This window comes from Gymnoscopelus braueri, assembly GCF_963280865.1.
Source record: "Gymnoscopelus braueri genome assembly, chromosome: 12".
Taxonomy (NCBI): domain Eukaryota; kingdom Metazoa; phylum Chordata; class Actinopteri; order Myctophiformes; family Myctophidae; genus Gymnoscopelus; species Gymnoscopelus braueri.
This window is the reverse complement of record NC_137614.1, coordinates 11,700,574-11,718,508: the sequence shown is the minus strand read 5'-3', so window position 1 is coordinate 11,718,508 and position 17,935 is coordinate 11,700,574. Positions and strand designations below refer to the sequence as shown.

At 40.2% G+C, this 17,935-nt stretch overlaps 1 protein-coding gene across 1 annotated transcript; it reads right to left on the bottom strand.

Annotated features, from left to right (window-relative positions):
- Positions 1 to 2,145: 2,145 nt before the first annotated feature.
- LOC308097691 (putative helicase mov-10-B.1) lies at positions 2,146 to 16,100 on the bottom strand. Its single transcript, XM_080445654.1, has 23 exons — positions 15,791 to 16,100; positions 15,579 to 15,684; positions 14,448 to 14,620; positions 13,947 to 14,058; positions 13,528 to 13,669; positions 13,103 to 13,355; positions 12,887 to 13,000; positions 9,130 to 9,310; positions 8,843 to 8,985; positions 8,338 to 8,517; positions 7,692 to 7,804; positions 7,299 to 7,495; positions 7,005 to 7,102; positions 5,607 to 5,704; positions 5,421 to 5,519; positions 5,132 to 5,234; positions 4,555 to 4,672; positions 3,918 to 4,109; positions 3,667 to 3,738; positions 3,354 to 3,479; positions 3,180 to 3,268; positions 2,502 to 2,614; positions 2,146 to 2,279 (listed from the first exon to the last, which is right to left on the bottom strand). Exons 1-23 carry the CDS (start codon positions 15,919 to 15,921, stop codon positions 2,221 to 2,223), a joined length of 3,012 nt encoding a protein of 1,003 aa, XP_080301780.1. The 5' UTR covers positions 15,922 to 16,100; the 3' UTR covers positions 2,146 to 2,220.
- Positions 16,101 to 17,935: the final 1,835 nt, after the last annotated feature.

Below are 17,935 nucleotides of genomic sequence, written 5' to 3'. Positions count from 1 at the left end.
AGTTACTTGGAAGATTTTGAATATTATTACAAAATACATCAACCACTTCATCCCTATATAATACTGTACTTTGGCTATTTGAAAATAGCCGATCAACGAGTCGCAAGGAGACACATTGTGAGCTTGTAGATCTGCTATTTTCAAAATATTTTTTATACATATTGAACTTGTGAAATGGGACAGTCGGTGCCATGTTCTGTCTCAGTTATTTTCCACTAGTTGCCAAGAATTCTTTCTGCAGCTGTTAGCCTATAAAATAAGCCTGTAATCATGTCTGTATTTGACTATGGGGATATACTGTATACTGTATGCATGCTTCACTCTCCACACTGAAGCCTCTGGAAGCAGTCTACCACAGTGCTTTGCGTTTTATTACTGGCGATGATTATCTCACCCATCACTGTTTTCTATATGATTAAGTGGGATGGCCATCGCTCGCAGTTCGTAGAGAGCAACATTGTATTTTATTTATTTATAAGGCCTTGTGTGGTAAACCTCCTATCCTCTCTTTTGGAACCAAAGGTTAGGCCTACTGGACATTCAACACGTTCACAAACACACATTAGATATACCAGTCCACGTAAGGGCAGTGAACAAGGAAAGATTGCTTTCATGTATTATGCTCCACACAAATGGAACAAACTTCAGGACTCTCTGAAACGGGTGCGATGAGACATTCAGGGTGCTTCCTGAGGACACACTACATAGTGACTGCACCTGTTTCATGTAACACTATGTTTATTTGCATCTGTGACATTGTAATGTGATTCAAATGTTTGTTATTGTTTCTCATTATGTATGTATTTTATATGTTGTTATCAGGGCGTCCTTGAAAAAGAGAGCTTGCTCTCAATGGGCTTCCCTGAATATATAAAGGAAAAAGAAAAGAAAAGAAAGATAACAGACTATCTGATGAAATAAACAAAACACTGATCAAAAACTTTCGTTCTGACTTTGATGGTTTACATCTACATTGCCTGTCCAGTGTCCACACATCTGACGAGGTGCCAGAGTGACGTTCTTTACCTTGTTCACTTTCGTTTCTGGTGTAACTGCCATAACTTGTTGGACCTGTGACCTACTGTAATAAATACCATTGACTTCCTATGAACTTGCATGTATGTGATGACGAGCAGTATACCTGTCAGAGATGTTCAAGTCATTAAAATAAACAATGCCACAACCTAACTTTAATTTTAACACATAATAAGTCAGGACTCTGAAGAACAAAGTCAACAACGAGTTAATTGGTAACTCAACTTCCATTTATTCATCACTTTCAGAGAACCACTGAACTCCAGAAAGCCAGTGGATAAAATATATCAGGAATAAAAATACATTTTAAATGTATAAAGATTGTATAAATAGTTTCCTAGGGACACATGATACCCCTAGGAATATGGTGTTTTTAGCTGATGAAAATTTGAATGAATTACTTATTGCATTTGATGCTCCAATTTGAGGACAGTGGCAGTCAAATAATCTGGTCTACACTGAACCTGAATCTGTTCCCATAAGTCTGTGCAATTAATGTTTTACTATTCTGTAATTGTAAACTTGTCAATGAATTCGAACACCTTATTGGGTCAGCTGTTGCCCTCTTCTCCTTACCATTAAACAGGATATAATAACCAGAACATTGTACAACCCATCTCCCCATCCATCAGGCTCACAGAGGCATTACATACCATTTGGTCAAAGATATGGCACTCATAAACACTATGAGCAACAAAGACATTAAGAAAAAAAGAGGACATTTGGAAAACAAATATATAGGTATTCTCCACCAAAACGTATCATTATCAATAATCAGGATTATGATATTAAAGGGCTATTTCACTTTTGGGTTCATTTTTGTGTCTACTCAGACTTCTGCGTGTACCTCAGACAGTTTTTAAGTTGCTTGATTCGATATTTTGATATTTGATACTGATTTGATTAGACATGCCAACCTCTTTTAGTATAAGCCCATTCAACATCAAACTCCACGTTAATTTTAGCCATAATTTGAAGCCATATGTTCCACTATGGTTCAACGTCTTTGGTTCTGCTGAAACATTTCAAATGTGTCCATTCAGACATAAAAAAGTGTACAATTCTTTTGCTCACCAGGTACCTCAATGAGGACTTGTAAACTATTAAAAAAAACCCTGAAGGACTGTCTTTTTTGTGTCTTAAGAGAAGCAACCAAATGGAATTCAGAATCCAGCCTCTGCCAGCTCACAGGTCATTCCTCCACTCTGGTTCCAGCTGCTGCTGAACTACACTCTCTGCAGTCTCTAGGAGGCGACAACAGAAGGGAAGGGAGGGGAAGATAATGGTAACATTATTAAAAAAAAAGACCAATATATTGATTCACATGAAGATTATCGTGTGTGTGTGTGTGTGTGTGTGTGTGTGTGTGTGTGTGTGTGTGTGTGTGTGTGTGTGTGTGTGTGTGTGCGTGTGTGCGTGTGTGCGTGTGTGTGTGTGTGTGTGGTTGTGTTGTGTGTGTTTCTCACCTGTAATTTCCAACTGGGCGAAGAATTGGACCAATCTGGACCCTACCTGCTCATCGTCCTCTGTGTCAGAGACACCAGTGTAGCCTCCTTCATCCCTACAGTACTGGAGAAACCTGAGGTGTGTGTGTGTGTGTGTGTGTGTGTGTGTGTGTGTGTGTGTGTGTGTGTGTGTGTGTGTGTGTGTGTGTGTGTGTGTGTGTGTGTGTGTGTGTGTGTGTGTGTGTGTGTGTGTGTGTGTGTGTGTGTGTGTGTGTGTGTTAATTGGGGAGGGGTGAGGGTGGGGGGAGACAAAGAGGTTAGTTGGTAGTAAATTAATGTTAGACATGTGAGACCATTTAGTATGATATTTATACATGATATGTATTGGGTCTCCTTTTTCCCCAAATGTTACATTAGTATTTCTGCTTTATTATGACAGGACAGTGAAGATAAACAGGAAAGCAAGGACAATGGGAGCTTGTAGATCTGCTATTTTCAAAAACTCTTGAAGAAATAGCAACATTTTGGAATATTTTTGAAACAATTTAACAACACCAATCTTATATGGGAGTGGGAGTTAAGAATCTTCACAGATGGGGGTTCGCGGCCAAATACATTAATTGGGGGGGGGGGGGGTCCATGACATTAAAAAGTTTGAGAATCAGTGAAATATAGAACTGGTGACATTGTGGTACCCACCTCTCCCATGTAGGGTCTGATCTGAGCACTATTGGGTTTCCCACCACTATCAGCAGGGCCTTGGCTCGAGTTATCGCCACATTGAACCTCTGACCAAGGAAGAGAACTGTGTATCAAGATACAGGACCAGTCTGCATGCACAGCACACGTGCACTTGTGTTTGATATACCTTACCTTCTTATTCTTCACAAAGCCCAGGGAGAACTTTTGATCAAACTCAGCATATTTGCGGCTGCTGCGAACTGCAGACACCAGAATCACCTTTCTCTCCTGACCTTGGAACTCCTCTACTGAACCAACCTGACACACACACACACACACACACACACACACACACACACACACACACACACACACACACACACACACACACACACACACACACACACACACACACACACACACACACACAGAGTAATTTATGCAACGCCACATCACTGATACTGTATATTTCTCATTACCTGTAAATAGTGAACAGGCTGTGTACCTTTAGGTGATCCATGTTCCTCACTTTAAGGTCCTTCTCCACCTTCTGGAGGCCCTTTCGGATTTTCTGCACCTACAGTACAGTATTCCCAGAAATCAATACATCACCTCATTTCATTCTAGATTTGAATACATTTCCATTATATCCACATATAATATAAAGAACCAAGTAGAACAAACTGAATTGTGGTATTCTGCCTGTGTATACAATACAGTACACACAGCTGCATGGCAACGGAAGTGTATTCCCACCTGTTTCCTGTAGGGGGCAATGATACCTATCTCGTGGGGTGAGATGATAGATAGGCCCTTCTTGCCCTGTGTCTGAAGGAGTTTCTTCAGGTAGTCCATCAGCACCTCCACCTCTGCTACGTTGAAGAATGAAGGACTGCTCTTCTCGCGCTCATCAATACCCGTCACCCCGTGGAAGATCACTGGGAAGTTCTGAGAGACAATGAAGCCTACTTTATAGTTTGTTGTAGGACTGTCACTCACTGATGCATTGCGTTTTATATACATTTCTGCAAGTGACAAAGTCATAAGTATGAATGACACTTAAGTGTGTGGGGGGGGGGTGTTGCTGCACACTTCCTCTGAGAGGCTACTTTGAGGGGTTGCTAGAGACAGTATGGACTTTAAACTGCTCTAAAAGAGCACTTACAGGTGGCTGCAATTCGGAACTGGCCCCTGTAAAAAGTCCAAGCCTGGGATTAACGTTAACTCTTCTCTCTCACTCTCTTCTCTTTCTCTCTCTTTACTGATAACATTTTTACACCGTGGCTCTGCAGGATGCTAGCCGTCTATAAGAGGGTCAGTCTGTGTGTCTGTCTGGAGCTAATCTCACAAACCCCTGGACTGATCAGCGCCATATTTCTTGTGCATAAATTACCATTTTGGGCAGGTGTTCCCACCGGCAGTAGGAGCTGCGTAGAATCTCATCAGCACACGCTTGGAGCTCTCCATCATAGAACAGCTCATTGGGAATCTCCAGGATGGCAGGATGGGACCTGCCACAGCAAACCATAAAACATATCGTTGCTGTCGGATGGAAACCTAATACATTACGTTTCAGGCTTCAAATAAAAAAATAGCACAAATAGCATCGGCTGTTTTTGCAACTTTTGTGTGACACTGTAGCAAGGGCGCCGATACTGTGGGTGGTGATTTTTGGTACAAAATTAACCGAATTAACCGCATTAAAGTAACAAAAATTTTTTTTACCTGCATTGCGCACCCAATAGCGCGGACATAAATCGGCGCCCCTGCACTGTAGAACGACAAAGTAGGGCATTCATTCACAAAAAAAAACAACAACAAAATAAAACATAAAAAGTAAAATATATGAGGTTTCTACCCCACAGCAACGATATGCCAAGCTAAGAGGAAGTAGAAAAATATATTTAAAAAAATACTTACTTTCTGTGATTTCATGATTGTGTTAACATAACCCAATAAACCCAATATACCTGTAGTTTTTCAGCAGTTTGGTGACAAAATGATTGTTGAACCTCTCTTGATCCTTCTGGTACAGAGGGAAATCCCTCATCAGACGCTCCAACAAGGACACATCTGCAAATGAAAAGACCTTTTATCTCCCAGGTCAAACATCAGCACTTTGAGCAGTGTGTGTGCGTGCGTGCGTGCGTGCGTGCGTGCGTGCGTGCGTGCGTGCGTGCGTGCGTGCGTGCGTGCGTGCGTGCGTGCATGCATGCATGTTGACGTGAGTGTGTGTGTGTGAGAAGGGGCAGCACCTACCCATGCCATATTTGATTGCCAGTGGAGATCTGAGGATGGGTCCAAGTTGCTTGTGGTCTCCAGCCAGCACTACCTGACCAGACTCAGCTTGGAGTAGCCCTGAGTTCCATGGATAATATAAATGAGTGGATACAGCATAAACACAACTTAAACACATTTGTCATGATAATTATATTTATCTTTTACCTGCCAACGGGATTAAGCATTCAGTCTCCACTGCGTGCCCTGCCTCATCCACAAACACATGTGTGTAGTGGCCTTGGGGGATCCCTCCTGTAACCAGCCTATACACATGAGAGAGAGACAGAATGTCATACAAATACATTAGAAAGTAACATACCTGCTTAATAATGCAGCGGTTAGAGTGTCCGCCCTGAGATTGGGAGGTTGGGGTTCGATTCCCCAGCCAGGTCATATCAAAGACTATAAAAATGGGACCCAATGCCTCCCTGCTTGGCACTCGGTATCAAGGGTTGTATTGGGGGTAAGTCCCTGTGACATACTAGGGGGTGTACTTGTACATCAAACCGCTTCATGATACAGAAACAGGAGATAGGCTCATGTTGGCACTTGGGATAATATAACATGTAGGTAATGAATTTTTTTGGTGTTGTGTATGTACAGTATATGAGATGGCACGGGGAAATGGGGGGAAGGGATATAATAAAGGACTGTGACTACATCATTATGGTTCAACCAGGGCAGACAGTCATCATCACTAGGATAAAACTAAAGTGACAATGTTCTATCCTAATGCATTGCAATATGTGTGTGTGAGACCCTACCAGCTCCAATGTCAGTAAGATCCTGCCGTAACTCAACTTTCTGTGTAATCTGCAAATTGTGATTGTTAATTCCTTGTGACAATCATAATTTGTATCTCCAGTAAATCAAAGGTTGCATTTATAAATATAAGTGTCTGGGTTTTGCTTCCCTACAGCCGCTTTGCGAGTTCTTTGTTACAGCTGCTCAAGCTGGCAGTCAATTGTACATGACACTGTAAAGTAATGGCATGTAGGATGAGACAGCTGTATCTGAACAAGTGGTAAAGCAGGGAGATAGGGCAGGGCATGAATCCTGGTGTAAATTTGCCTTCAACTGAGCAAACATTTCTAGTTTGCTTTTAGCATAGTGGTGGGTTATATGTGTGGGGTTAAAGGGGTAGTTCACCCCCAAAATAACTTTTTTTCTATTGATTACTGACCATCTGGAGCCTTGAATTCATAGATATTTTTTTGTTTTTGTCACATTCCTAAGCCAATAATTTGATTATAATAAATGTGTCCCCATTGATTCCGGTAGGAGACACAAATGCATTTGTGTCTCCTACCGGAATCAATGGGGCTAAATTTATTATAATCAAATAATAAAGGAAGGAATGCGACAAAAACAAAAAAATATCCATGAATTCAAGGCTCCATGGGGTGAGTAATCAATAGAAAAAAAGTTATTTGGGGGGTGAACTACCCCTTTAAGGATGAAAACAGGGTGTCAATAGCAGCAAATAGAGGTTTGCTACCCTCTTAACTGTCTCCAGGGGAAATAGTTAATACACTGTAAACGTTAGCATCTAGCATTAGCTACCTTCCAGCAGTGATCAGAGTGGTGACTATGATCTTGTACTTCATCAGCTCTTCTTTTAGGGGAAACACATATGTTTCTCCTTCCAGGTTACAGCAATCCTATGAAAACACATGTCATGCACAGGAAAGCACATGCACACATAATACAAGCGTGAGGAATGGCTCACAAGGTTACAAACGTAACGTGGTTAAGTGCTGTGTTTAGTGCTTCACTGAACAGAAAGAGAAGGACAATGAAACATGAACTTACATTGAGAAACTAAGAAGAAAACAGGTGTTAGTGTTAGGTACTGACCCGTAGATCATCAGGAACAAGTCTAGGTTCCCGGCTGCTGGCGTACATGCGGTACACCTTGTGCTTGTCCACATGCTCCACTATCTTCTTACAGAGGAGGTCGGTGGCACTGTTGGACGGAGCACAGGCCAGGATGTGGCAGGAACCCTGCTCCTTCTCTATCTGCTTGATGGCCTCAACCACAGTCACTGTTTTGCCTGACAAACACAAACAGCAGCTATAGGTATTAGGTAAGAAGGCGATTTGATGGGGGAAGACGGGGGATGCCACCCCCCTTCCCCCTTAATAGCAAAATTACTCAAATGCACCCCCCCCCCTGTTAACTTACCAACCCCTTCTCTATTCCCGTAGCAGAGGGGATTTATGTGTTAAATAAAAATAAATCAAATATACCTGTGCCAGGTGGTCCAAACAGCAGATAAGGGGCAGGTTTAGAAGACCCAGCTACAATGTGTTGTACGGCTGCGTACTGCTCAGGATTATTTTCCAGCTGTCTGTCAAAGAGTCTAGAGAGAGAATGATCAGAACCAATAGTTTATCTGGTACGGCTTCAGCACTGGTGGTCACAATACGTACAAATGATCTTTTATAAATCTGTATTGTGATCTAGTGAACCCACAAATGCACAAAGTTCTAGAGTAGTACCCATGGAAAGCTACTGCACCACCATGAGTACAAGTTGAGTATAAAGTGCCAGCTTTCCACAGTGTTGTGGCTCGTGATCGGCTATTTTCGCCAAATGTTTGACCCAGAATAGAGACAATAGGGCTCATGTGGTTATCAATCTGGGAAAAATATCGATAAAAAAGTTTTTTTTCCCCTTTGTTTTTGCCTCCTTTTTTGTTTAGAAACAGGAACTCGGTTTGCCTCCTCCCCTTTCTTAGTCCACTTCCTGCCGGGTGCTTCTGTGTTTATTCCTACTAACAACAACACTACATGTTTAGGGCAGTGGTGCTGACAGCTGTTAGCGGAATCTGTCTTGAGAGATTATGTGGTTAATGACTCATCTCAATGTGGATAGAATGACTGGAGGACAAACCTAAGTGAGGGTAGCTGTAGTTGTTGCTGGTCCAGGGAGGCAGCAGAGTTGGGAAACAGCACCTTTCCCAGTCTGTGTTCAGCCACAAATTCCAATGCTCTGTGCTGGAGGCGCATCATCAGACGGTTGACTGTGAACTCCACACTGAACTTCATGTCATCTATGAAGCGATCCAGCAACCTGCAATCACATTCACAACAAACTGTATGAGCTGCTGATAGACGGACCTTTATTGATCCTGTGGGGGAAATTCAGTTACCGTCATGCCATTACAGCAGTTATGAAACACAGGACACATACAGAAAAATACATAAAGCTACGAGTAACAAATTATACTAGTAATAGAAAGTGAAAAAAACAGTCAGCACATAGTAACACATGGGTATCAAGAAAAGACCAGGTATACCAAAACCAGGTATACTGATGCTAATGGAGTATAAAATATATTGCATTATACTCCGTATTGTTACATTTGTTATACATTGCTACACTGTCTTGGGCTTACTTTGTGCTGAAGCCCAGTTTGACTTGGTCCAGCTCCACATTGTGGACATAGCCTTTGTATTTCACTCCTTCTTCCCCTTTTGGTTTGACAAGCAGCTGGTCCCCACGAAGCACAGATGGACGGTTTTCAGACACACCTTCAACCTAACAGGAGAGGATGAACGAGAGTGTGTGTGTGACTGTGTGTGTGTGTGTGTGTGTGTGTGTGTGTGTGTGTGTGTGTGTGTGTGTGTGTGTGTGTGTGTGTGTGTGTGTGCGTGCGTGCGTGCGTGTGAGACTCAAACTAACCTCCAAAACGAGAAGTCTCTTGTTGACTCTGTCTCTGACCATGGAGGCGTGTTCTCTGTCATTATTGGGGATGTTGTATCTCCTGATGTCCAGTGTCATCTGAATATCCTCCAGAAACAGCATCAACTCGAACCTCTTACAATAGTTCTCCTCGCTCAATGGACTCTCAAGCAAGGACTTTCTACAAAGATTAAAGAATGCATCGTAACAAGTGTGTTATTGCAGTGTGAAACAATCGCATCGTAACAAACACAGTGTGTTATGTAATCCAGAATACAAGCCATGTTATTTCATATTCAGATAATAAAGGAACATCCGCACTCTCTTCAGTTATATTCTTGGTTTATTCTTTAAATGTGAACAGCCGCAGCAGACATGACAATCTAGAGAAACGGACGCGTTTCGGCACGTCGGCCTTCCTCAGCGTTTCAAACTAGAATACATCAAACAGGAAGTGACATATATAGCTATGCGATAGTGTACAGCTGATTCTCATTGGTGAATACAATTCACTTACAATTCATATAGTCATATATTGTGGAAATAAATAGACAATTGAGCAACACTGAGTATTATAGTGTGTTATCCTGTGATCCCACTATTCGTTTCTCTAAAGAAATTAAGAGTACACTAGACAAAGCTTTGTCTGACCAAATCATTTCCAAGGATGAATACAAATTTATGTTCAGAGAACACCCAGTACGCCCTATTCTATATACTTTGCCTAAAATACATAAGAGCTGTGAACCTCCGGTCCCTGGGCGCCCTATAGTGGCAGGTATAGGCTCTTTGACCGAACCTATTTCACAGTACATTGATTATCACATCAAAGATTTTGTGTTTAATTTGCCTTCCTATCTAAAAGACACAACTGACTTTTTAAACAAGTTAAAGTCCTTAGGAGATATCTCAGATTCAGAGTTTATATGCACCATGGACGTAACCAGCCTTTATACAAATGTACCTCACCAAGAAGGTTTAGAAGCCCTCAAATATTATATGGAGTCAAGAGTGACTCAGTCACCTCCTACAGACCTTATCATGAACTTTGCCAATGTGGTCCTTACAAAAAATTATTTCAATTTCGACAATGAGTTCTATCTCCAAAAACAAGGTGTTTCAATGGGTAGCCCATTCGCCCCAAATTATGCGAATTTGTTTATGGGTAAATTTGAAGAAGACTGTGTGTATAAAGATAACCCCTTTAGTACTCAGTTAAAAGGCTGGTTTAGGTACATCGATGATATATTCTTTATTTTTGTGGTATTTCTGAAATGTTGAAAGAGTTTACAGATTACATGAACTCAAGGTTACCCTCCATTAAGTTCACTTTGGAAGCCAGTCAAGAAACTGTTAATTTCCTAGATGTATGTGTTAAAAAAACAACCAGAGGGATTCAGACAACAGTGTACCGTAAAGAGACGGATCGAAACAACTATCTTCATTTTTCTAGCTATCACCCTTCTAGTCTAAAAAGAGGGTTACCGTATAGCTAAATGTTAAGACTTAAAATAATCTGTAACAGTGAATCTGATTTTGATAGTCAGTCTACAGAAATGTGCAGTAGGTTTAGGGAAAGAGGTTATACCGAAAATATTTTAACTAATAGTGAGTCTAAAATCAAGCCCCTTGATAGAACCAGTCTCCTTGCTCCTAAATCTTCTTTTGCTTTAAACAGACAACCTATAGTTATGACAACCACATTTTCCCCTATCTCCCAACCCATTAAACAGGTGGTCAAAAAACACTGGCATATACTGTCCAGTGATCCAGTGGTAGGAAAAGCCTTTTACCACCCCCCAATTTTTGCAAACAAGAGAGCAAACAATATAAGTGACAAACTAATAAAAAATTATGTTTATATTCAACCACAACACTTTTTATCTACTATACCCTCAGGGAATTTCCCGTGTAAAGGTTGTATTAATTGTAATGCCATGATAACAGGAGACTCTTTTTCTCACCCTCATAATGGTAAAAAAAAGAATTAAGTCAAAGGGAGAATTACATGTAAGACAAAATATGTAGTTTATCTTTTAAAGTGCCCTTGTGGTTTTTGCTAAGTGGGAAAGACCAAAAGAGAATTGAAAACCAGAATTACGGAGCACAAGAGTAATATTAGAAATAAAGATGAGAAGTCTCCAGTTGCCAGGCACTATAATATGGTCAAACATGACATATGTACACTGAGTTTTCAAGGTTTAGAAGTAGTCAACCCACTGAGAAGAGGTGGGGACAGAGACCGGGTTCTATTACAAAGGGAGGCTTACTGGATCCATACATTAAATACAGAGTTCCCTAAGGGATTGAATGAAGAATTATTATTGAATTGTTTTCTATTAAATGTTTTCTATGAATTGTTTGTTCTGGTTGTGGAGTTTGTGAAAACTTTAAGAATATTTTTACTAAACAAATACTATGTGTAATGCTTAATGTAAACATTAATAGTACAATGAATTGTAAGTGAATTGTATTCACCAATGAGAATCAGCTGTACACTATCGCATAGCTATATATGTCACATCCTGTTTGATGTATTATAGTTTGAAACGCTGAGGAAGGCCGACGTGCCGAAATGCGTCAGTTTCTCTAGATAGTCATGTCTGCTGCGGCTGTTCACCTTTAAAGAATAAACCAAGAATATAACTGAAGAGAGTGCGGATGTTCCTTTATTATAAGTATTCTCAAGAATCTGCACCCAGTTAATCCCATGAGACTACTCCTCAAGACTCCCCTTGAGTAGAGCACGCCTTCTCCTGACGGTATTATCCGGTAGGAGAGCTGTCTTCATTTCATATTCAGAGACAGTTCAACCACACTTCTGGGAATAGAACCTAAAGGGCTGTATCTACTGTAGTATGGCAATTAGTGTCTTGCACATAATATTCACACCTGGGGAATACAGTAAATATACAGTACAGTACTCCATACATAAACAGCTCAGATAAACCAAGCCTGTCACAAAAACGTTAAGATTCTCTACATAACGTGTGAAAGGAGATCACATTTCTTTTGTGTCATAAGTGTTGTGTATTACACTTAGGAAATGTATTATTGTTATTTTTATAATAACTATGTTGATGAATTGAATACATAGGAGTCCCCAGGACCTTTTTGTCTGACTAATGTCTGACTGTACCACGTGCTGTTTACATTTTTGACTAATTAAGTATTCAATCAATAAAAAAGAAATCTAATCTTCTTGAGGGGCAGTAATTTCATCATTATCCTCAACACACTGAAAAGCTTTTTTTTGGCGGTGTCCTCTGGACAGCTTGAATAGAAAATAGTTCAACATTCGCAGAGAAGTGCCACTCATCAATTTCAAATTTTTTAAACAACCAATCGCAATCGAGGAAGAGGCGGGCAAGATCAGCAAACATGGCAGAAGAGAGGCTGATTGCAACTACGCACCCACTCCTGATGGAGGGATCTTTATCAAGATCCGCCACCAGCTATTTTGGTTAGGCTATTTGTACTAAGATAATGCAAATGACGTGATGATTGCACCTAGCAACAGTAAACAAATGCTTTCTATGGACATAGCCCTTTGTAGATCCTCTGAATGCTCTTACACAGCACACATGAGCTTTTATGGCGAATGTTACTGGCCAATGGTTTACTACCAAGAAGTGGCAGGGCAAAAAGCTAACTTCAGTGCTGTGATAGCACTGTCTATGGTCAATAAAGAGCATAAGATGTTGATGTTGCAATTATTCTTTATCTGTGCTTTTAATCCAAATTATGTTACATTTACCTTGCATCACGGACAGAATTCGGGTCCTTCAGTGACATCACCAGGTGTGTCATGTATGCTGGAACCACATACTTTTTCAAACCAACTTCCATTTTGAGGCGCAACACTGACAAACTGTACAGGAGACAATTTAAAAGAAAACGGATGCATCACTATTAGTGAAGATTTACATTCCACTTCTAGTCATCAACATGTGGAGTGTACTGTATGGCGTACTTCTCAGGTGGCAGGCCATCCACAATAATGCTCGTCAGATCTTCAGTTGTCACAGGAGCAATGATGCAGGGTTTGTAAGGGGCTTCGGGGCCCAGCTCCTTTCCAAAAGATGTAACACATTTGGCCTCAATTTGGCGCACAATGTGGAAGGCAGTGGAGGATGGCAGGTCTGGTTTGAACTCAAAGGCCAAAGTGGCTGGATAGTAACCTACTAAACTGGTACGAAAGAGCACTTTGATTTCATAGCTATCACCTGGGGACAGAAATACATAAAACATAATGAAATTATGAAAATATTTCAAGCGGTCATCTAACCCACATTAAGGTAAAAATGTGTATTTACAATACAATCTATTATGTTGATTAAGATTTTTAACAGTCATCTTTTCAGTGGAGCTATGTATTGTAACGTTCAATAAATTCACCTGGTTCCAGTTTAAGTGGGTTGGTTGGGGTCACTCTATGTTCATCCACCAGAGCAAAATACTTTAGCCAGTGTAGAGGACTGTAGTAGGTGAAATTGACTGGTTCTATTCCAGTGTTCTTCACATACAGATGTACCACACGCTGTTACAGTGAGTAAAACAGTCACTCAATGGAACTCTATACTATATGTACTGTATATCACAATCTAAAATAACAAATGCACTGTTAGTGGTTAATCCAACTAATCGGTTTAGTAGATTCAAGAATGTCCCAAAAGATATTTCTCCATTATTCAATTAATCAAAAAAGTAATCGATCGAATAATCGCTCAGAAAATAATCAATAGTTGCAACCCTACTTGCCTATGTATTCTAATATCTATTCTACTGTCCAGAAAGTGTTTGTTATTGACACACACCTCGTACACGCCTTCAACACCTACAATACCTTCAACACCTAGAACCTTGCCGTTCTCAAACTCATGGTCTGAGGTGATGCAGATACCATGTTTGTCCGAGATGAACTCAGCCCTGTTGATACAACATGACAAGATTATTGTACTGGCATGTCACTAAAGCCAAGCAATAGCACATTGCGTCCATGTAAAAATACATTCATGATTATGTGTAACAAAAAAAAATTATGAGCGTCCCTTTGAAGCATGAATTTAATCTAGCCAGTGTTCTTGTGATTCCAAAAATAGCAGAACTTTGATTTGACTTTGAAACATGGTTGACATGAAAGAGTTCTGTGATTAAAAATAACTAAAAGTCACATGAGCAAAATGTTATACAAGATTTCAAAAAACAGAAACACTAATTTCAGGAACACAAAATGACGCAAAAACATAAATAACATAGTCATAGAGCAGCTTACTGCATATATATGACTAATAGGCAATTTGCCTTTGTCCTCTTACATGTTTGCATTGAGTTTGTTCATAAGATGACTGGCAAATTTCCTTCGAGCTAGAACCCCAGTCTGCTGTTCACCAACGTAAGTACTCTGAGTTTGCCCAGATGATCCATTCTGGCCAGCCAAACGCTGCTGGCTCCTGGGTGAATGCCACTGGTCCTCATATATGGCTTTCACCTGTAGGAGGATCAATTAACAGCGGTGTCAACATCAATGATATAATGTTGAATCCCATTGCAAATTCCAAACATTTCCATGTCCAGCTGTTCCTTAAAGCTCTTGCCCTATGCCTGACACAGTGATGACTCACTTATTTAATATCTTGAGATCAGATGTATCAGTCATTTTACAAAACACATTTTTCAGTGCTGTAAGTGCAGTGCATACAGCTACATAGCATGCCACGAAAAAAATAAAAAAAACACCTGTAAACCTGTGATGTGATGCAAAAGATTCTGATCCTACAATACCTACATCGACCTACAGGTGTGTTCAAGGCCATTTGCAGCAGTGTTAATTTTGACTAAGACTAAAAGACTATGAGTAGGCTAAAACATATTTTGATATTTAGTCGACTAAGACTAGACTAAGACTAATTAATTTCAGATGACTAAAATAGGACTAAAACTAAATGATGTGTTATTCAAAAGACTAAGACTAATTCAGAATTTGCTGTAAAATTAACACTGATTTGCAATTTGAAAAAGCCATGTTAATGTATCTAAACTTGACACTTTAGTGCACATATACATATGTACTGGACTGGATCATGCAACTAAGGACCAGGCTACCTGGTCTTCTGGAGGGGCTCAGGGCTCGAGTCAGGACCGAGATGGTCCGGACTCTCCGGAGGACGAGGAGGACGACACTCCACCACCTCGGTCCTGATCCTCCAGGTCAGGGAATGAACCAGGCTCTCTCATCTAATATGATGCAATTGCACGTCCCCGCCACACGAAGGGGGGTCGCATTTCGGCACAACACCTGTTTAGCTGTTATCAAGCCAACGGAATCACATGAGAGTCTCATGATGAGACTGTGAGACATCCTCTAGTAGTCTATTGTCTTTTTTTCTTTTTATAAACACATGTATATTTTTCTACAATGAAAAGTTGCCCTGAGAAAAGATGCTCACCTTGGTGGAGAAAATAACTTTGCCTGATCTGATCTTGACTCTGTAGCACACTTTCAGAGCATAAAGAATTGCACAAAAGTTTGGGTCTTTGCGTCCTTGGCCATTTCTGAAATATATTATAGTACATAGTTAACTGCGACAGTTGACATAACTGCCATACATAAGCACGACATATTTTTAGGCTTCACAGCTTATCTGAAACAAAAACTCACCTGTTCCTGAACTCAAGATCATAGACTTCTTTTAGTTGACTCTTATCGTCGAATGCTGCTCGATCAGTCTCTTTCAAAAACTCAAAGAAATCTAATCCAACTTGGCTGATCTCGGATGTTTTCCTTTTCATTTTCTGGATCGTAGTTTGCTAATTTGTAATGTAAGTTTGTTTGAGCTATGCTTCAGGAAAAACTGCTCAGCTCGATCGTCAAGTTGCATAAATGTCAATGTGACAGACAGACAATAAGCTCATACACTCGTTTTGTATCCTTGGCGTATTTAATTCCAGTTGTTGTCGGTCGGTGTTGATCGCAAGTACACTGGGATAGTGAGTTCAGTGGTTGCAATTTTACAGTCTAGGGTTGCAGCACAGAGATGTCACCGCCCACGGCCACACACAGTAGTGTGAAACCATGGTACTCAAAGGAAACGAAACCTAAAAGAAAACAAGACTTGAAGATAGCTTAAGTGATATTTTTTGGTTAAAACAAAAGTTTTTTCTGTTAAAAGGTTAAAGCACTATATTTTGATAGTTATCATTGCCATAGAGTGTTTGTTCAGTAACAGGAGTCTCACTGTCTCTCCAGTTCTTTAAAGGATCTACACCGTGAATTTAAAAATAAATAAATAATAATAATATCATATTCTTTATGTCCCTCAAACGTTTTTCAAAAGGTTTGAGCCTAAATCAAGCCTCAGATATACTCATTCCAACTAACTTCTCTCTGGCTTATAAAGCACTTTCACCTGCAATTGGCACGGGCGCTATTGAGCCAGTTTGTATGCATGTTATCACACTGGTTCTGTGTGGAAAAAGTAAAAATAAAAAACTTAAAAAACTAAATACAAATCAAAAAATAAAAATAACGTTTTGTTTTTTTTTGGAACTGAAAAACGGGAGGGATTGCACCCTGACGTGACGTCACGTCAGGGTGCAAATCAGTTTGGCCTGTTTTGAGACCAATTTACAGAAAACCCCAGATTTGCTGTGAAAGCCTGAGTGTTCAAACTGGGGTATTTTTTGGGATAGAAGAGAGGTATGGGAGACCAAAAACACACAAAAAAGGAGAAAAAAAATTCAACCCTTTAATAAAGAGAAAATACATTTTCAGGTAGGTGACTAAATCTCAGCCAATCAGGAGAGACTACCCATTTATCAGCTTAATTTTTTATAGTGCTCCGGTTCCAATTTTGTCTGCTCATTTCTTAGTGTCATCACTTCAAATTGCACTTACTGGATCCTGACTGAGTTCTCTATCTTGATTGGATAAAATTGGTATCCTGACCTGAAAATGCATTTTCTGTTTAATAAAGAGGTGGAGAGACATGGAGACTCCTGTTACTGAACTAACACTCTATAGCAACAATGAGTAGCCTACTATCAGAATATAGAGCTATTTAACACTTATTTTAACCAAATAAAATCACTCACCCTACCTTTGAGCTAGGCTATTACAGCTCTGCTATTTTTAAAAAATGCTGAAAATGTTTGAGAACATTTTAACCCATTAAGGCCTGAGGTTCTTACAAATGTATTCTAAATCCTAACCCTAACAGTTTTCTGAAAAACTTGTTTCTATATCAGTGTGGTGCTCAAACTTTTTCATGTCAGGACCTCCAAAGTTATATGTATTTGACCGCCAACCCCATCTGACAATATTGAGTTCCAGGCCTGGAACTAAATATTGTAGGCCGGGACCCCCAGAAGCAGAAGATTTCAGTTAAAAATGCAAAAATTCTTAAAAAATATGTATATTCAAAGATTTGCAATCAAAAATAGCAGATCTACAAGCACCCTGTGCCACGCTATGAGCTTGTAGTAAATAATCAAGAATGATTTGTATTATCCCTGCCGAGCTGGAATGGCCAAAGGCGACGGTTATGTGTTCGCTCCTGTGAGTCTGTCAATGACCGTCTGTGAACAGCTAATCTCGGCACCACTGATGATTGCCATGACATTTGCACACACATGCCCGTGAGGCCAAGGAAGAACCACATTTTTCAAATCAGCCTGTTAAAGCACCACCATGGGGTCAATTTTTGCAAAACATACTACTACTACTACTAGCCTACTACAGATTTAGTCCAAGTCTTGCTTTTTATTGTACCACACATACAGCATATACAGCAGACAAAACCAGATA